Source organism: Schistocerca piceifrons, chromosome 7 (assembly GCF_021461385.2).
Source record: "Schistocerca piceifrons isolate TAMUIC-IGC-003096 chromosome 7, iqSchPice1.1, whole genome shotgun sequence".
In the NCBI taxonomy this organism is placed as follows: Eukaryota; Metazoa; Arthropoda; class Insecta; order Orthoptera; family Acrididae; genus Schistocerca; species Schistocerca piceifrons.
In genome coordinates this window covers 511,942,186-511,961,381 of record NC_060144.1, presented here as the reverse complement: position 1 = coordinate 511,961,381, position 19,196 = coordinate 511,942,186, and the positions used below count along the sequence as shown (strand labels likewise).

Here is a 19,196-nt window from a genome sequence, read left to right as displayed (position 1 = left end):
GATAGACTGCTACTCACCATGACGGTGACATACTGATTTGCAGACAGGCATAACAAAAAGCCTGCTACACATTGAGATTTTGGCCAGTGCATTGTGCATTCTTAAACACACACACACACACACACACACACACACACACACACACACACACACACACACAGCCATGAAATAACTGTCATGTTGAATGAAAGCAGCCATCTGGACGGGGCGGGGAAGGGGAGGGAAAGGGTGAGGGACAGAATGAATCCCAGTATGATGATCTTGTGGCCAAGATCTTCATGGCAGAATAATCCATAGACTGTTCTGTGGAGATACAATGTTCAGCTATGACTGGCTGACTCAGCTGGAAGACAGAATAATCCATAGAATGTTCTGTGGAGATACAACATTCAGTTACAGCCAACTTACTGAACTGGAAAAGGAGAGTCCGGTGTTCATGTTCCATGCACCTTTCATCAGCTGTGCATGTTGTGTGTCCAATGTCAGCTTTGCCATACTGATACGGTAATCTGCAGATTCCAATCTGCACAGCACAATTCACAGCACCTTTTGCTTTACTGCAGTGGAAGAGCCATTGTACACAATTGATAGCTTCTTGAAGTGTGCAAGGTGAGCATCAAAAAAAGTAAAACAAGGGTAATGGAATGTAGTTAAGTGAAATCAGGGAATTAGATTAGGAAATGAGATACTAAACATAGCTGATGAATTTAGCTATATGGGTGGCAAAATAACTGATGATGCATAAAATAGAGATGGGTGGGGGCATTGGCAGAAGGTGGCACACAAAGGGGATGAGGGAACGTGAATTAGGAGGAGGTGATAAGACAGAGAGGGCAGAAAATGTTATGTGGACAGTGGGCGTCAGTGGGTTGCCATAAGTTGAAGCCAGGACAATTTCGGGAGTGGAGAATGTGTTATAAGGATAACTCCCATCTGTGCAGTGCAGAAAAGCTGGTGGTGGAGGGGAGGATCCAGACACTCAAAGTTGTGAAGCAGCCATTGAAATTAAAGTATATTATATTCAGCTGCATGTTGTGTTTCAAGGTGGTCCGTTTTGCTCTTGACCACAGTTTGGCGATGGCCATTCATCTCGGTGGACAGCTGTTTGGTAGTTACACAAACATAAAAAGCTGTGCAATGATTGCAGCAGAGCTGGTATATGACATGGGTGCTTTCACATGTGGCCCAGCTTCTGATGAGGGCTGATATGGGTTTGCAGAAAGTTCGAGTTAAAGTGTCAACATGGCATAACATTGACGAGACCACACACACAGTTCAAGAAAGGTGTGTGGAACATGATTGCTACAATTGCCTTTTGCAACCCAGTAAGCCAGGCATTGCCGAATATTGTATGTTAGTAGAACATTCTATATATTATTCTGCCATGAAAATCATTGCCACAGTGAGACCTTTCTGGATTCTATTATTAAGCAACCTGTGAAAATACATCTGCTGGAAGACCTTACTAATTGCAACAGCAGTTTTCTGCTTGGTAAGGCTTGGGACCTGGTGATTTCTTGACATCTTCAGAAAGACAAAATTTTACACCTAATGACACATCCGAGTACAATTAACTTTATTATTTTGACAATTGAATTTTAATTCTCGAGGCCTACAGTTTCAAAAAACACTCTACACATAGGTACTTTCTACCATCATTACACAAACCACCATCACTCCAATATTGAGCGACACATCATCACCACTGTGCACATGCCTACATGCAGTAGATGGAGTAAAATTTGACAGAGTGCACTAACTCAACAGAGGGCAGTAGTGTAGTGGAAACCTTTGCACATGTGCCATCGTGCCAAATTTTTGGTACAAAGTCAGCAAAGTGCACCAGCAATCTCCTCTGTAAACTCATCAGGAGATGACTGAATGGTTGTCAGCTGAAATATTGCGGCAGGATGTAAATGTCATCCGTCTCCTAGTACAAAACCTCACGGAATAATCATGCATATGCTTAAAGGATACACCCAGAAAGAGTTTCTATTCACAAAACATGCAACACATAGGTAATTTCTAACAACTTTGTACAAACCGCCATCACTCCAGTACTGAGTGATGCTCTTGACATAACGTGTTTACACAGGTGTTGTGCAGGAAAATACCAAACGTGAATTGTGGATGGTTCTGAAGGTTTTGCTAGTATGAAAAACCTTTATGTAAAACTAGTAAGCAATTTATGAACGTGAGAAGCAGCAAATACATTCACAACTTCAGAGGAGATATTTTGGAAACACCCTTACCGTATAACATTAATGAAACAAAAATAATGGAAGAGAGGTGTTCAGCAGTTGATATGCACTTAAAAGAAACTTCACACAACATCCTTCTTCAGATCCATCTGGTACAAAATACACAGCCAAGACAATGTAACTGTCTGTGTGTGTGTGCGCGCATTTTCTAGAAAGTCCTTAAGAAATACACTGTCTCAAAGCTCCAGAACATTTTCATTCTTGTTATGCATCTCAACTGTGCAGTGGGTTGTTGCCTAAACTCTTTCCATCACATGTATTCCATCCAGGGCTTTCCATTACCATTTTTTATAAGCTAAAACGACATGTACTTAACGCTCCTATGGTTGCATTCACAGTTGCACTGACAACAGTTGACAGAGGTCGCCCAACAGTTCAGTCAAAGTGCATCCAATGTCTTCTGTCAGTTGCTGGCAGAATCAAGAAGCGTAGCAATCTATTCAAACCTATATCTGACTCAAAAAGAACGTGGCAAGTAGTGTGCACCCTTTTCTCAGTGACTGACATAGCCAGACTTACTCGAGATGGTTCATGGTGACATTGAAAATCAAGATTACAGATATTCTGCATGACTTCAAATGACCGTCATTCAGCATATGCATAAAAGATAAATAAAAATTTTAGAATAAAAATGCACTGAAATGTGGAAACACATATACCACATCTGCAAACAACTTCACGTAACAGAATCACCACCCTGCTGACATAAAAATGCCAGTAAGCAGTAATAATAATTTATACACAGCTAACAATCATGAACTAAAAAAAAAAAAAGTTATCAACACTTGTGGTCCAAAAAAAGGGTGGTTTCAGACCATAGATTCTAGGATATATCCCTGTCATTATCTCTTTCAGACTCGGGATGCCAAAAACTCCTCCTTTCTTGTACTAAATTCAAAAACTTCTCACGATCCACGTTTTGCATATGGGAATGTTCACCGATCTGATTGAAGAAATATAGTGATTGTAATACCGCTGACCATTGTCCAAAGTCTGTATATTCCAGTGTCGAGATCAGTTGCCCTGTGACCTTGAATGTACTGGCGTACTGCTTTGAAAAGATCGGCTATCTTGAGCTGTCAGTCATCATCAGAATACACCGATGTCAGTGTTGCTGTGATTGCAGCCTACCAAATATGAGGAGAGTAAATTCTCTATTACTATCCCCTCTAAATTGTCTTAACATATTTACTACAGATAAAACTTGCAAGGAGTCATACTTCCATAAAGCGAGACAAAAATTCCTAGGACAAACTGGTGGGTTGACTTCTGAATTCCTACCTTTACCAACCTGACAAAAAAATGGTTCAAATGGCTCTGAGCACTATGGGACTCAACAACTGAGGTCATAAGTCCCCTAGAACTTAGAACTACTTAAGCCTAACTAACCTAAGGACATCACACACATCCATGCCCGAGGCAGGATTTGAACCTGCGACCGTAGCAGTCGTGCGGTTCACAACTGAAGCGCCTAGAACCGCTCGGCCACCGTGGCCGGCCCAACCTGACACTTAAACAAATCCACCATTCAGACACTTAAACAAATCCACCATGAGCCACACACAATAACAAACTCTTTCAGTGACCTATTTTGCATTACAAATTTTAATTTATTTACTCTGATTATATTAAAAAATTACTCTTATTACATTACGAATATAAAGAATCACTACTAAGCCTACACACAAAATTTGCCACATATTGTTTAGAACTGGAAAAGAAAAGCTATTTCCATCTGTTCAGGTACATAAATGATGCTTGCAACTTCCAGTCACTTGAACGGGTTTTATCTCTCAATACCATTGTACAGCTGATGATTTGTTTGATCCTGAAATTACTTGGGCCACCAATAGTGGCAAAAACAAACTGTGGATATGGTAAACAGTATTGTTGGAGTTTTACTATAGTAAATAATTGGAAACATAAATTTTCATATTTTTGCAAGCATGTTGGCTTCCTGCACCTAGTATTCAGATGTTATACAAACATTGTTGGATTTTGTGGTAGTCAAAGTTTTTGTTTGAGAATACAATAGCATATCAAACTCAAAGTATTTTGCATCACTGCTTAACAATCAGAAGAAGTCAATACCAAAATGTGAAGTTTGTTGAAGCAATAAAAAATACAACTAAATACTGAAAAGTGTAAACATACTGACTTATGTTATTACTACTTACAAAATAAGTAAATAAGCCTTTCCATGAAATACTTTAATAATAGGAAGATAGTAACACACATTTTGCAAGTAGATTAAAATTTCTGTCGCTATGTTAAATGTCTGACAAACTTACAGTGTACGTCCTCTGTGGTTTCAGACGAGTATCAAATGTTTCAAATGCATAAGTTTTAGTGCAAATTGAATGCCTGGGTTTTGCAATTTTTGTAAAAAGATGGGCACTCTTGTCAACCCGGTATTCACAAATATATACATGCTCCTCAGGTGCACCCACAGGTCTTCCTTTGCAGTATGTATTTAAATCAAGCACCCAGCAGTGTCCCATTATGAGATCCAAGGGCACAACCTCATACAAAGGTACTCTCATAACCTCGTTGGGAAAAAATTTCCGAGAAGGTTCATGATAAGTTTCATGTGGGCGAAGGTAATGATGCCCAAATGCAAATTTTTCATTCCTGTAAAGTAATAAAAAAATGTCTTTAACTACACACAATGAAATATTATTGTTTTCTACTATATATAAAAAAAAGAAATATGATAAGGAAGACAAAGCTGTTTAGTTAAATAAATTTGTGTTACCTGGTTCAGATACCTGCAGATAAACTCACAAACAAAAAAGTTGGGTCTCTTGGAGGAGAGAGGAAAGTGAAATTACACATAATACTTTGGGAGGTGATGTGGTTTTGTATCATTAATTACAAAATCAAGTTAAATGAACAATAAAATTGAAAGCACACACACACTGTTGGTCTCTTGTAATTAAAATGTTGCTGCCTTTAGGGTAAAATGCAAACACTGATTTACTGGGATATGTCAGCCCACAACTGCTGTATTTGGTTATTGATATTCTAAATATCTGTACTGGGACTGAGGTTATGACCAAGCTGGTCTCTCAGAAGTTTTATGAGAAGTAAATCGAGAGGACAGTTTCATTCATAGACCCTTGCTTAGCAGCTGAGTCAAGGTAGAAACTTGCATCTGCTATTGATTGTTACAATTTACAGTTCTTGTAGCACTAACAATATAGGCAAACTGAATGACAAGAATACAGTATTCTCTTGGCTCCATACAGCTGAATCAGCAGACACCATACAACTTCACAACACTGTAACAAACCTCGAAAATCAACAGTGCTCTACAACAATGGCAGCTATCTGGCATTGTTGAAGCACATGTTTCATGTTCCAAGTGTCCTATGAAAACATATTTTTGTCAGTGTTAATTTGTCTCTTGCGCTAGTCTAGAGTGGGTCCAACACCAGTGATGTTAGTTCATCAGTTGCACATAGCAAATGGTATGATAGTTTCACATAGCGGATTTTGCATCTATATTGACATGAGAATGCGAAAATATTCTTCAAAGTAAATCTGCAAGTGATCTCACTTGCCAAAGCCTCATCTGTAAATGTAAGAAGACCCCCACATTAATTTATTACACAACATAAAAACATTGACCTCAGCAGCAATAATTTTATCTACGAATATAAGATGACATATTTTTCAATTGGCGAATTTGGAGGAAAAAAAACCCTCATCCTACTATTTAGTAAATAAAGCAACAAAAAAAAAAGTTTGCTGTTTTTAGTGAAATAATTCATAATTGGCAATTTTTGTGACATTGTGAACATTGTAATTTTACCGTGTGAAAGCGTTAAAAATCTGAGGATGACAGTTTACTAATGTTCACAACTGATAGTCATTGAGTGTTAAAATTGCATTTCGATTTCACCTCAAATCTGACATTTTGAATGATAGTTCACCTCCCGTGCAACGAAATTTGTTGTGGCAATGAAAATAGCACTGAACTGGCAATAAAATAACACAAAAATTGGCATAGCAAAGGTACTGAATTTGGCCAAAAAATAACACTGAAATTGAGAATTAAATAACATAGTAATTGAGAAAAAGATAACACCAAATTTGGCAAAAAAGAAAGAAAAAGCACTGAATTTGGAAAAAAAGAAAGAAAAAGCACTGAATTTAGCAAAAACATGGCACCGAATTTGATAAAAATACAACGTCAAATTTGGCAAAATTACAGCACAAAATTTGGTAAAAATGCAGTGCCAAAACTGGCAAAACGCAGTGCCAAATCTGGCAAAACACACTGCCGAATACGGAAAAAACACAGTATGGAATTTGACAAAACCACAGCACTGAATTTGGCAAAACATAGCACAGGATTGGGCACGGAGAAAAAATCTGAAATGGCAAAAAATTTTGAAAAAATGCACTGAATTTTGAGGTGGAGGGAAGGGGGAGAAAGAACAAGGGCACTGGGAAGAAAATGACACTTAATGTGGCAAAAACTAACACTGAAATTGGAAAAACCAATATCAAATCTTGTAAAAATAGACTCTGGCAAAAAATAACACCAGATTGGGCAAAAGTAAAACCAAATTTGAAAATAATAACACTCAATATGAAAAAATTGGCACCAAATTGGCCCAAAAAATAAGAAGGTTTTTTCCTGTTACTACCAGCTACACATTAAATTTCTGGTACTGCCAATGCCACACGACTCTTGTCAAGATAGACATTACAATATAATATTTTCATAGCATTCCTTAAGTAACGTGCAAAGAATGGAAGAATATAATTATTGCCTAACACTAAAAACTAAATGAAAATATTACCTTGTACACCTTTCCACTTAATGCATAATTGTTGTTCCAAATTATACTTGTCTTTAATAACAGTGACACACACACACACACATAAAATAATGGTGAGCTCCTTCATGATACTGTGTCAATCAACAACAACAAAAATCAAGAATGCTGATAGCAGCAGTAGTACTTGGCACAAAATATAACACTATAATGAGAAACTGTCACAGACGGTGAATAAAAGTGAACTATTTCAGTTTACAAAATAACAAGACTGTTCTATAAGATTCGAAACGGAAATCAATAATAACTGATTGTAATGTCATACATAACTGAATTGAACCTTAGCATTACTTTCATGGTTAATTTTACATTAAGCACAAGATGAAAACATTACAGAATAATGAGAAAAAAAATTGACATACTTTTCATCTTTCCACAATCTTTCTATTCTGAATATATCCAAGTCTGAATACTTCACATCTTTAACAGTTTTGTATGTGTGTTTAGTTGGCGGTGATGTCTTTGGAGCATTTTCCTCTATCATATCCCGGAGCACATAAACGGTGTCACCTAATAACAAAAGTTAATGTTTCACAAGTATATTAAAATACTAATCTGCTCTACAAAATTTGTTTTAATAGCTACTTTATGCCTTATTTGTGTACCTTGGCGAAGCTGTAACGTTCCCCTTAGAAGTGTGATATAGTAGGTGAGCCCTGGTGTAGCATAAGGAGGCTGTGGCGACATCAGAATTTCAAGTTCAACAGGTCTAGGGTTGCACTGTTCACAGAGATAGTGTTCCACACCTTCATCTGCTCTCACACAATCACAATGCTGCCAAACAAGACACCGTTCACACTGGATCATCATGCCTTCATCTTTGTACAAACCACAGATGCATCGTATGACATCCTCCTCCTCACCACCTGAGAGTACACAAATGCTAGTTAATATAATATGACCAATACTCTATTCCCACGTATGAGTATTAGCCAAGCAAACAAAATCTTATGACTATGTATAAACTCTCAGAACATCGCAATTATTCTTATTCCTTCAACACTCTTGTGTTAATTTTGTAACAGACTCTGGCTTTCAGTATTTAGGGAAGAGGCGGGTGGAGAGAGGTTGCAGGAGTGGAGGAATCAAATGTGCTGCTTCAAATTTAACAGGAGTTGTCTTTCTAGAAGGTAATCCAGTGCCAAAAAATGCAAAAGTGGTGGTCAGATAAGTTAAAAAATCTCAGCACATAAGACTATCAACCTGCTGCTCAAAGGCAGCCTCTCTCTCTTGTGGAATCCTACTCTGAGGATGGGGCGAGCTCCTGTGCACTGCAGTGCTATATTTAAGTATTTGGGCATAAATTTGGATGTTCAGGTAACTGGGACTGCAGATAGCAGTGCTAGATCACCTGTGGCCACATTTCAGGGCTGGTGTGGATTTCCAGGAACTCCAGTTCCAGAGATTTAGCAAGTTTTCCACAGCAATTGGTACTTACTCCCATACACAAAAGTAATATTAGCATAGGTCACAGATGTAGAATTCCACAACAGGGGCTGAAGAATATAACTTTGTTAACCCTGAGGTATTCAAGTGGTTAAGATCAAGAACTGTAAGTATGCCATCTGCTGGGATGGTAGTGTAGATATCAACAAATGTAGTACAAGGTTTAAGGGTTTCAGGTGGTTTTCCTTTTCTATTTTATATTTCATTCCACCACTCACTGTAAATCCTTAAACTACATAACAAATCAGGAAGCAAATGTTTCATCACAATTGCATGTAACTTTCTGTAGCTATGTGGACATATGACGTGCATTGGATTCTCGGTGGCATGTGTTAAGATTGCAAGCAATATGATGATGATGATGATGATGATGATGATAATATGCCACATTAACATAAGAAGATACGGGAGAGAGAGAAAAGTTCAGAATAAAAGTAAAAGTTTTAAGGGCTTCCACAAGAAAATAAAGAAAGACAGGCATGATATAGACAGAAGAAAGAAGAGAAAAACATAGGGAAAAAAATGAAAAACTACTGGAGAGAGAGAAAGAAAGGAGAAAAAGAAAGAAGATATAAGTTATTCCATGTGGTACTCAGCAGGAAAAAAAAGATAAATTGTAAATAAAGGCCTAATGTTAAAAAGATAAGAAATTTTCAATCGCGACACACACCACACGGTCTGCACATGACAATTACAGTATAAAAGCTCTCTGAATGGCATACACTTTCATGAAACAACTTGAAATCTAACTTATGACACCTACAGATTCACTATATCATCATTTATTACAATTAAAGAGAAAATACAGCTCAGAAAATGCAGTCAACACGTTAAGAAGAGTGAATTTAATGTCCATAACACACAGGTACATCCTTGATATAAACTGAAATTTTTAAGTTTTTACTGATTTATAAACATCAATTAATGCAATCAAATAAGAACTGATATGCCAAAGAAAAAACACATAAATGTCAGTTGTTACATCACAGCATAAAATTTTTCAAAGACAAACCTTTTCCCATGCAACAATAACAACTTCAAACATTTACATGAGAATTAAAGGAATAACTAAAAATTATGGTTCAACAAATATTGAGTGCATTGAGAAATTTCCAAAATTTTTCACAAATTAATTTTATGGTGGCCACAAGTGAGCCCACAAGATTTAAAATTAGCCCTCAAAGAAATTCCACAAAACAGGTCAATAAAATTACAGATTTTTTTTAACCCTTTATTGGACAATGTTGCTCTCAAGCAACATCAAAATTGCACACTGCTTTCTGTGACGTTTTTCAAGTTTCATCCTCGGGTGGGCAACAATGATTACAAGCAATGTTTTAACTCCCTGATACAGTGATATTCTGTTCTCTCTGGTGTGAAGTTTCTGAATGATGTGCCTCTTAGACAGATGACATGCTATGTCATGTGAGCATCGAATACTGAAGTAGTATCGCTTTCAGTTTTGTGACACTGTTTTATCTGGTACAGCGGAAACTGTATACAAACAGAAAGAGGGACATTTCTAAAAATGTACTGTGAAAATGATGTTGCCTGAAGGCAGCATTGCTCCAATATCAAACTTTATAACACATGTGTAATGTTTTCAGTACCATCATGATTACACATTTACAGGATATTGGAGATGGAAACAAACACATTTTACAGAAGAAATAAAAGAATCAGCATTATTTCACCACCAGAAGATCCTTGCCACTCTCACTGTTGCCTACAATTGTGACAAACATTCAGAATATGAATCAGAGAAGGCTTGCAACTGTAGATTATTGGATATTCCAGAATCTGAAGTAGAGCCTGATGAGGAATCCATAGTTTCCTCAGGCACTAACAACTGAATCATTGCGACTGAGTAAAGTGACAGTGGTTAGTACACAAGACTCACATTCAGGAGGACAACGGTTCAAATCTGTCTCTGGCCGTCCACATTTAGATTTTCCATGACTTCCCTAAATTGCTCCACGTAAATTCCAGGAAAGTTCCATCGAAACGGCATAGCCGATTTCCTTCCTCATCCTTCCAACATTCCGAGCTTATGCTCTATCTCAAATGTCTTAATGCTGATAGGACATTTAACTCAAATCTTCCTTCCTTCCGAGTCTGACTTCAAGATACTGGTAAAAAAAAGAAAAAAAAGGGGGGGGGGGGGGGGGGGCACATAACAACACGAACACCAAATGCAATAAGAAGAACGGCACTGCATTCAGCAGAATAAAAGAAGACATCCAGTTCCATGTGATGGCTGATGTACCTATTGTGTGTGACAGTCATTTGGCAGGTCCACCATTGCAATATTTAAGACAATGTTTTAGAAATTATCTTGTGGATACTATTTCTAGGGAAACTAATGCATATTCAGTGTAACAAATGATTGTATCTGTCAACACAAATAAAAGTGAGGTGGAGAAGTGGACTGGTATCGTAAGTATGCCTTCTTGGACAGATTACTGGTCAGTCAACAAATTGTGACACAATTGCAGGCATTATGAGCTTGAAATTACTCAAGAAATTTTGTAGGTAAATATGTTTTGCGAACAATGAGCTAGCAACACACAGTAACAACACACTAACTGGGATCAAACCACTTCGCAATTCTGCATTAGAAAACTGCCGTCAACAACAACAGCAACAACAACGACAAGTCTACTGATGAGATGATGGTGACTTATGACGGTACAAAGGCTGGCAATCTGCATAGTACATTCAAAATAACCATCACAAATGGGGTTTCAAAATATTTGTACGTGAAGATGTGTCATTCGTTATGTATGATACTATTCCTTGTACAGACAAAGAAATGCTATCACACATTAAAGAAGCAGAAAAGTCTTTTGGAATTGATGGGTACAATGCACATTCAGTCCTAAGAAGAAGAAATACGGACTCTTGTGCCAGTAAATTATATACAATATGACAGTCTTGGTCACTGAGGGGAGTATGGACCAAAGAGAAGATTTCAGCTTTCCGTCGGGAGTATGTGGAATGGTTCTGTGCTTTGTTGAAGAGAGGAATTGTTTAAAAACATTCATATAAAATAAAGCACATGCAACCAATTTTTCATCCACAGGAAAAAGACTGTCGTTTTAAATTGTAGCATGCATGCGCCTTTTATGAGCAATGTCACTTACAAGTAACATGCTGTATTTTGAAAAAAATAAATTTTACAGAACCCCAAATGCATGTAAAATTCTTTACATGACCATATACATTTAATTTAAGTAATCTTAACGTATTTTCTTCATAATATTTCTGTATGTGACCAATAATGGGCTAAAACAGAGATATACTCCAAAACTGAACTGACAGCTCAAACTTCTTAAGAACAATAGGCTTGTTATGTAAGGGAGATTTATGAGATCAAACAATGGAAAATCCAGAATGGAATGGAATGTGCCTATCGCGACTCAGCATCTCCACTAATGGAGATTTATGAGAAATGTATATTGGTCACTCCAGTTGACCTCCATCGTATGGTAATTGGCTTCACCATTAAAAACAACATAACTACTGTGAATATTCCTTCCGTAGAATGCAAAATAAAAAAGCACATTTTACTGCGGTACTTTATGTTTAGAGGGAGTTACTGCTTTGGACTATCCTTTAAAAAATAGAACAGAATACACTTTTGTTAACACTAACATTTACAAAAATTCTTAACATCAACATTTTTTATCCCTTGACATCAAAGCTGCTTTGAGAGTTTACAAACCTGGATCATGTTCTGGTATAAATGATGATGGTGGACTTTCCCCCAATATTTCTTCAAGCTGTACCATGAAATCCATTTTGGCCACATTGTATACTTTACGTAACCTTGTTGCTGTGATTCCCAACTCCGATGTACGGCCAAAGAATCTAACATTATTTGTAAAAAGTCTACTCATGTCCTGATCAAACGATTCTACAGTTTTATAATAGCCTGTTACAATATTCTGACCCAATGTTGTCAGATCAATTGGATCAGTAACACGCTGGTAATACTGAGGGAGTTTCTTTTTTGAAGGCAATGTCAGGAAAGGTGCTGCTAACATCTCTCCATGTTCATCTGCAACAAAAGCAAAGCATATTGAATTGGAATGAAATCTCATTAAAAGTTTGCACATCAGAGTTAAGCTATAAGTTTACCTTTTGCAGATGTAACAACATTGTACAAATCCCTGAAAACATAGGCCAATCTTGCAGTCCTTGTGAGTTCAGGATTATCTTCCGCTTGTGCTAATCGTCGTGTTCTGATGTTTCTAGGAGTGGATAATGCATTCAGTTGGGTAAGAAACACATCTGACTGCTTGACCTGAGGTCTTGCATAGTTTCCTGCAAGTGGCTCTTCACGACGGGTTGCCTGCTTGAGACGTTCTCGTAGCCTCTTTACCTAAAGTGACATGATAGATATTATAAAGGCCTAAAATAGCTCCTGTAGCCTACATTAACACATTCCTACTTCTTGACTATTATTATAGGCAACAAGATTCATAATAAATACCTTTTCAAGATTTCTTAACAGAAAGCAGTGATGCATCTGTGCAAAACATCTCTGTTGGTGCGACATTGGCTTTACTGGAGTCATATTACAGTGTTTTTGACTTGATGAGCCTTCCCCAAGCCTCTTCTTATACTTCAGTTTATTTGTACTGCTGCAGATGCTGGTACTGCTTTTCCGGGAATTTTTCCGTGGACGTCCTACCATTCGCCTTTCTCTCTCTTCGACTCGTGTCACTGATCCATTTACTCTCTGTGACTTGCCTCCTATTACTCCACGACACTGAGAACTTCCACATTTGCAAGTCTGTAAAAAAAGTGAAGTTTTCACATGCATTCTGGAAAAGCTACACTCTACAACTAGAGTTATAAATTATATTTGGGTACATCAAGATCTGTGATCCACAAATAAAATATGCAGTTTCCAGCTCTCTACAAACAATAAATGGGAATTAAGGACCTTGACAACCAAATTGGAGTAGCTTTAAGGAGAAAACTATGGCTCAAAAGATAAGTGCACTTTAAATTTCGCAAATATCCATTGTCTGTAGTGATAATGAAACTGCACATGAAAATATTCATAATATGGAACCAATATATTCCATGAGGGATGATCATTACTTACACATTGAAAAATTACTAACATATTAGTAAAACATTTTGTTACATTTCAATAACTGTGAAATGTTCCACATACAGGTTGTATACGTGTACAAGAAAAAAAAAAAATTCCCGGATCTCCCAGTTGAAAATTCATTTTTTCCCATGTGAAAATACACTCCTTCCAAGACGAATATACACTTTTTTCATGATAAGCGACAGTGTAGTTTCCCTCAGAGCAGTAAAAAACATCAATTCTTAGAATCATACAGGTTTTATATACACCAGCGGAGAACTTCCCCACACTTAAGAAAATGAAACTCAGCAAGGAGGGGGTGGGGTGAGAGAACGTGTTTTGAAAAGATCTTTGATGTGCAGCACAATGTACGCTGCATATTTTCGTGTTATGAAAGTATAAATTCGAATTCCACCAAGCACAGCATGTTAATTTCCGAAGCATTGAAATATTGGTTGCAATGCGCTTTTGTACGCCAATCATAGCTCATGTCACATGATCTCACCAGCCAATGACAGCAAATAATCAGAGAATAGGACATGTGATGTAGTCAGCCAATAGCAACATCACTGTTAAATAACGTGAACACACAAGTACGAAAAGTTAATGGTTTAAATTAATGTCCATAGTGTAGCTACTACAAAAGCTAAGCTTTCATGTATAATACTGGTTTTTTAGCATGTGTTACACTGTAAGGTACATCACACAAATGTGCCAATAAAATTTTTAACAATGACATTTATGTCTGGTCATCAGGGCTCGAAATTATTCCAAGTGGTTGGTACTCAAAGTGCTAAGTTTTAAATGAGAGTCAAACACTCTGTGATTTAAGAAATTCATTGCACATTCTAATGCATAACATAACTCATATTCCATAAAAGGAAATTTTCTTTGAAAATAACATTTTTCAAAGAAACATTTGCAGTATTTTTCTGAGACTTCTTCAACATGGGTTCGTTTCAGCAGGTGCCAGAAAGCGCCAGAAAACAGGCGGGGATACTCCAAGATAATAGGAATTCTGTAAACTGTACTAAAATGCATAATTTGGCTTAAAGAACACATTCATACGTCCAGATTTACAATGAAGTAGGCCGCAACCTGATATTAAGCTTTTCAGTGCAGTTTTTGGGATGCAAATTTTCTTGTAATACCAGTACTATATTGTCTCATGTTTGGTTCTTTATTATGGCATAATGCCATATGTGCCGGAATATGAAAATGTGCACTTGAATATTCAGTGAACAATTAAAACTAGCCAACAGTGTGGACTGAAAAATTTCGTTTCTTATAAATTGACTGCATCTGTGGAAAAATTAAGAAAAGCCACATTTATTTAGCAAAACCGACAAAAACGACTTCATTGTTGTGCAAGGCGATTAATGCCTGACTGCCAAAAACATGGAAAGAAAATAAAATCAGAAAACTGAAATTAATAACATATCTTAGCCTTCCATAATTATGTGAATCAATTTTAATGCTCTTGATAGCACCCAGCCACATAAACCCATTTTGTTTTATTTGGTGTGTGAACTGTAAATGAAGAGAAAGCAGCAAAATCACTAAACATAAACACGGGTCACTATCTCCCTCCTCACTACAACCCAGACTGCTCAACGCATACGTGAATCTGGCAACTTAGGCGCGCCAGAAAAATTTTTCTGGGTAGCATGACTACTTCCTGATACTGCTGCAGCAACACTTTAAGTAGCCAGAAGCAGAAGGTACTGCTCATACAGAACTCAACTGCACATGCGCAGGAGCCTGCTGGAAACTGCTCAAAATGAACTTAATGAAACAGTTATTGCGTCACGCTCATCGGAAGTAGTTTGCTGTTATGAAATATTCTATTATCTTCGTCCTAAAGCCTTTGACACATTTTGCTTTAGGCAGGCGCTTGTGTGTTGTTGTAAATGGCTCATTTCCTTTTGCAGGTTTTACTTTGGTTTTAGTCTGTAGTTTTCGTTTTATTGCTGCAATATTATTCTGTAGTAGTGTGATACAGTAAAATTCTTTGTTAGACTATCAGTTCTTACCAGTCAAAATTACAAAAATTTAACTCAAGACTAAAACAATGAACAATTCCCGAAATTCTGAAAAATTCCCGGGTTTTTCCCAGACTTCCCTGTTGTCCCGGAGTGTATATACCCTGACATACCACAAATACTAAATGCAATATTGCCACACTCAGTTGAGCACTAAGAGAACTTAGACAATGATGCAGCTAGTTCATTTGGGTGAGAGAAACGACATCAGTTTCAGTAATGTGTGTGACATGAAATTACAGTAAACTGCGAAGCAAATTTTCCATCATAGACAAGTACTTTGCAATTTTTATTTGCCATAGTTGGTCACTGTCAACCACCTACACTTACATGCTACACAGCAAGGGAAAAAATGACCCTCTTGCAGGGGATGGCGTGATTCAGCTGTACAAGAGCAACAGCTATTACAAAACAGTTGGTTGTAACGAATATTACTTTTACATTGAGTGAGGAGTCAATACATATGCTAACTTCTATTATTGGGCTCCAGAAACAAAAGAATATAAAATGATTTACTGTAAGTCACCAAACCACAAGCAAATGATGGGTTTCAATTTCCTTATATTCAATGAGTGTTGTAGAGAAAAAAAGCAACAAAGCAGCACTATTTGTGATACATACACTCCCTTTGCCTTGTGGTTCTCTTTCAAAAGATGTACAAATTATGTTTCAAGGTTACTGTAACAACTACAAATACATGAAATAAGTAATGTCACTTGGATATGGATTACTCACAAGTGACATTAGCAAAGGAACAGGCAACATTTCAAAATAGATTTATTTGAAGCATATGCATTAAACAATTTAACTTATGGATCAACATTAGATTGAAACTGAGTGTAACTGTTCTTAATTCTGGACTGAAGTATGTTCCATAGATTATATGCAATGATACTAAATTTTTAGTTAATGGCCTACACATTAAAATGTTGGCCAATTTTATATTGAAAATCTTTTACCTGTCCTTCTGCAGGGTTGAACAGAGAAAAGTTGTAATCATACGAAAGTTCTTCAAGTGGCTCAATGTCCCGTAAAGCAAATAAAGCCATACGGAATAAGCCATTGACACTCCATTTTTGCATTTCACAGTTTGGTTCACAAGAATGATTCACAAAACGCCCTGGAAACAAACATCTACATTATTACCATATTATGCAACACGAAATATTTCCTGCTACAGATATATTTCTACACACACACACACACACACACACACACACACACTAAAAAATTGCACCTTGAAGGAATTATCCAAATTGGATGGAAATTGGTAGATGTGATGTACATGTACAGACAAACAAATGGTTACATTTTCAGAAAAATACGATGATTTACTCAAGAGAAAGAGCTTCACATACTGAGCAAGTCAGTAATGTGTTGGTCCACCTCTGGTCATTATGCAAGCAGTTATTTGGCTTACAATTAACCAACTTGTTGTATGTCATCCTAAGATCATCAGAATGCTGAGAAGCTTGGAGGCCATAATGCTCCAAACAATCTCAGTTGGGGAGAGATCTGGCAACCTTGCTGACCAAGGTAGGGTTTGGCAAGAACAAAGACAAGTTGTAGAAACTTTCGCCTTGTGAATGTGGGCATTATCTTGCTGCAAGCCGTAAGCCCAGGACGTCTTGCCACGAAGGGCAATAAAATGGCGCATAGAATATCATCAGCGTACCACTGAGCTGTAATGGTGCCACATACGACAATTAAAGGGGTCATGCTACGAAAAGAAATGGCACCCCAGCCCATCATTCCTGATCTTCGCACCTTATGGCAGGGGCATTTCTTGACAAGATTTGACCTATAACCTCGTTTAATGGAGTAGAATTGTCTTCAGTGATGAGTCCTCCTTCGAGCAGAGCCCCAATGACGAGCGAAGATACAACTGGAGACACCCTGGATAGCAGTGAAATAACAAGCTGACTGTTGCCTGTCATACTGCCCGACAAACAGGCGTGATGGTCTGGGGTGCCATTTCTTTAAATAGCAGGACATTTTGGCCATCATCTACAGCACAGCAGTATGTCGATGATTTTCCCTCTTTTGTTGCCCTTCACAGCAAGTCATCCTAGGCTTTGATTTCAGCAAGATAATGCCTGTCCACACATGGCGACAGTTCCTACTACTTGTCTTAGTGCTTCTCAAATTCTGCCTTGGCCAACTAGGTCACCAGATCTCTCCCCAACTGAGAATGTTTGGAGCATTGTGGACAGTGCCCTCTAACCAGTTCAGGATTTTGATGATGCAGCATGGACAGAATTTAGCACAATACCTCTCAGGAGGACACCCAACAACTCTGTCAATCAATGCCAGTTTCAAGAACTGCTTGCATAAGGAGGAGAGGAGGATCAACACATTACTGACTTGCTCAATTTGTGAATTTCTTCCTCTTAATGAATCATTCAATTTTTCTGAAATTCTAATGATCTGTTAATATGCATGTGTAAGTCACTTCTACTGATTTCCATCCCATTCGGATTATTCCTTTGGGTTGCATCGTTTTTTTGTCTTAAGAGTGTACTTCTACACACATCTACAAAGGCATTTTGTGCATTAACAAACAGCTAACAAACAGTATGCTACTCACAAAATTTTTTGGCTAAATGTAATCAGTTATCTGAGATTGACATTACTGAGTAAAATGTGCTCATTCACTTCTTCTTCCCCACCTTTCTTTTTTAACAAATACAGAAAAACATTAGATCACTGCAGGAGCCTGCGGCTAGCTGATAAGACTGTTTGCACAGAATTTCTAATACATTCTGTGGTACCAGATGCTCTACAAATTATCAGAGAAATGTTGCTTAAGTTCTTCACACAAGAAATATTTTTTTCACCTAAACACATTTCTTTTACAGTCTAAATGTTAGCCAATTTAACCCAGTTTGTGAATGGCTACACAGAAAGTTGTCATTAATTCTGCACTTTCAAAATATTAACTATGAAAATTAATATCTTATTCACTCCTGACTTAGTGTCTAAGGCTGTGCTGACCTTTTGTCTTCCTTTGCAACACATACAGCTGAAACTATTTCAGTGACTTCTTGATTGTCTTCAAAAGAAGTCCTTGACCATTGTTTCTTTTAATATATTTGTTATTTAATTGTAAATAAGTGTGTCATTTGGTGAATTAACTGTGTCATTTGACCAAATAGAAATACCATTCGGTTCGACGAGATTGTGGCTGCAGTGAAGAAAATTAGTAAAAAATGATACATCTTCAAAAAGAACTTGTTACTTATAGAGTAAACATTGTTTTCTTTGTTTTATGCCCCTTTTTTTCCCTGGATTCACATTATTACAAGCTACACAAGTTAAACTGTCTCTTGGGACTGTAATAAAGTCTTATTAAGATCAAACACTTTTTGCTCTATTCTAAATCACCTCCAGCAGCCATTGTAATAATATGACTTTTAATGCAATTTTGTTTGCCAGGATCATGAACAGTTCTCATTTTTTCACTTACTACTATAAACAGTATTAAATTATCATC

At 37.2% G+C, this 19,196-nt stretch overlaps 1 protein-coding gene across 1 annotated transcript in view; it reads right to left on the bottom strand.

Annotated features, from left to right (window-relative positions):
• The window catches only part of LOC124804594 (histone-lysine N-methyltransferase ash1), a 341,957-nt gene that overhangs the window by 31,868 nt on the left and 290,893 nt on the right, over positions 1-19,196 (bottom strand). The window contains exons 15-21 of the mRNA XM_047264785.1: positions 16,663-16,823; positions 13,050-13,352; positions 12,695-12,938; positions 12,279-12,614; positions 7,714-7,974; positions 7,471-7,618; positions 4,553-4,892 (exon numbers count right to left, since the gene is read on the bottom strand). Coding sequence (XP_047120741.1) covers positions 4,553-4,892; positions 7,471-7,618; positions 7,714-7,974; positions 12,279-12,614; positions 12,695-12,938; positions 13,050-13,352; positions 16,663-16,823 — 1,793 coding nt within the window. The remainder of the gene's footprint in view (positions 1-4,552; positions 4,893-7,470; positions 7,619-7,713; positions 7,975-12,278; positions 12,615-12,694; positions 12,939-13,049; positions 13,353-16,662; positions 16,824-19,196) is intronic.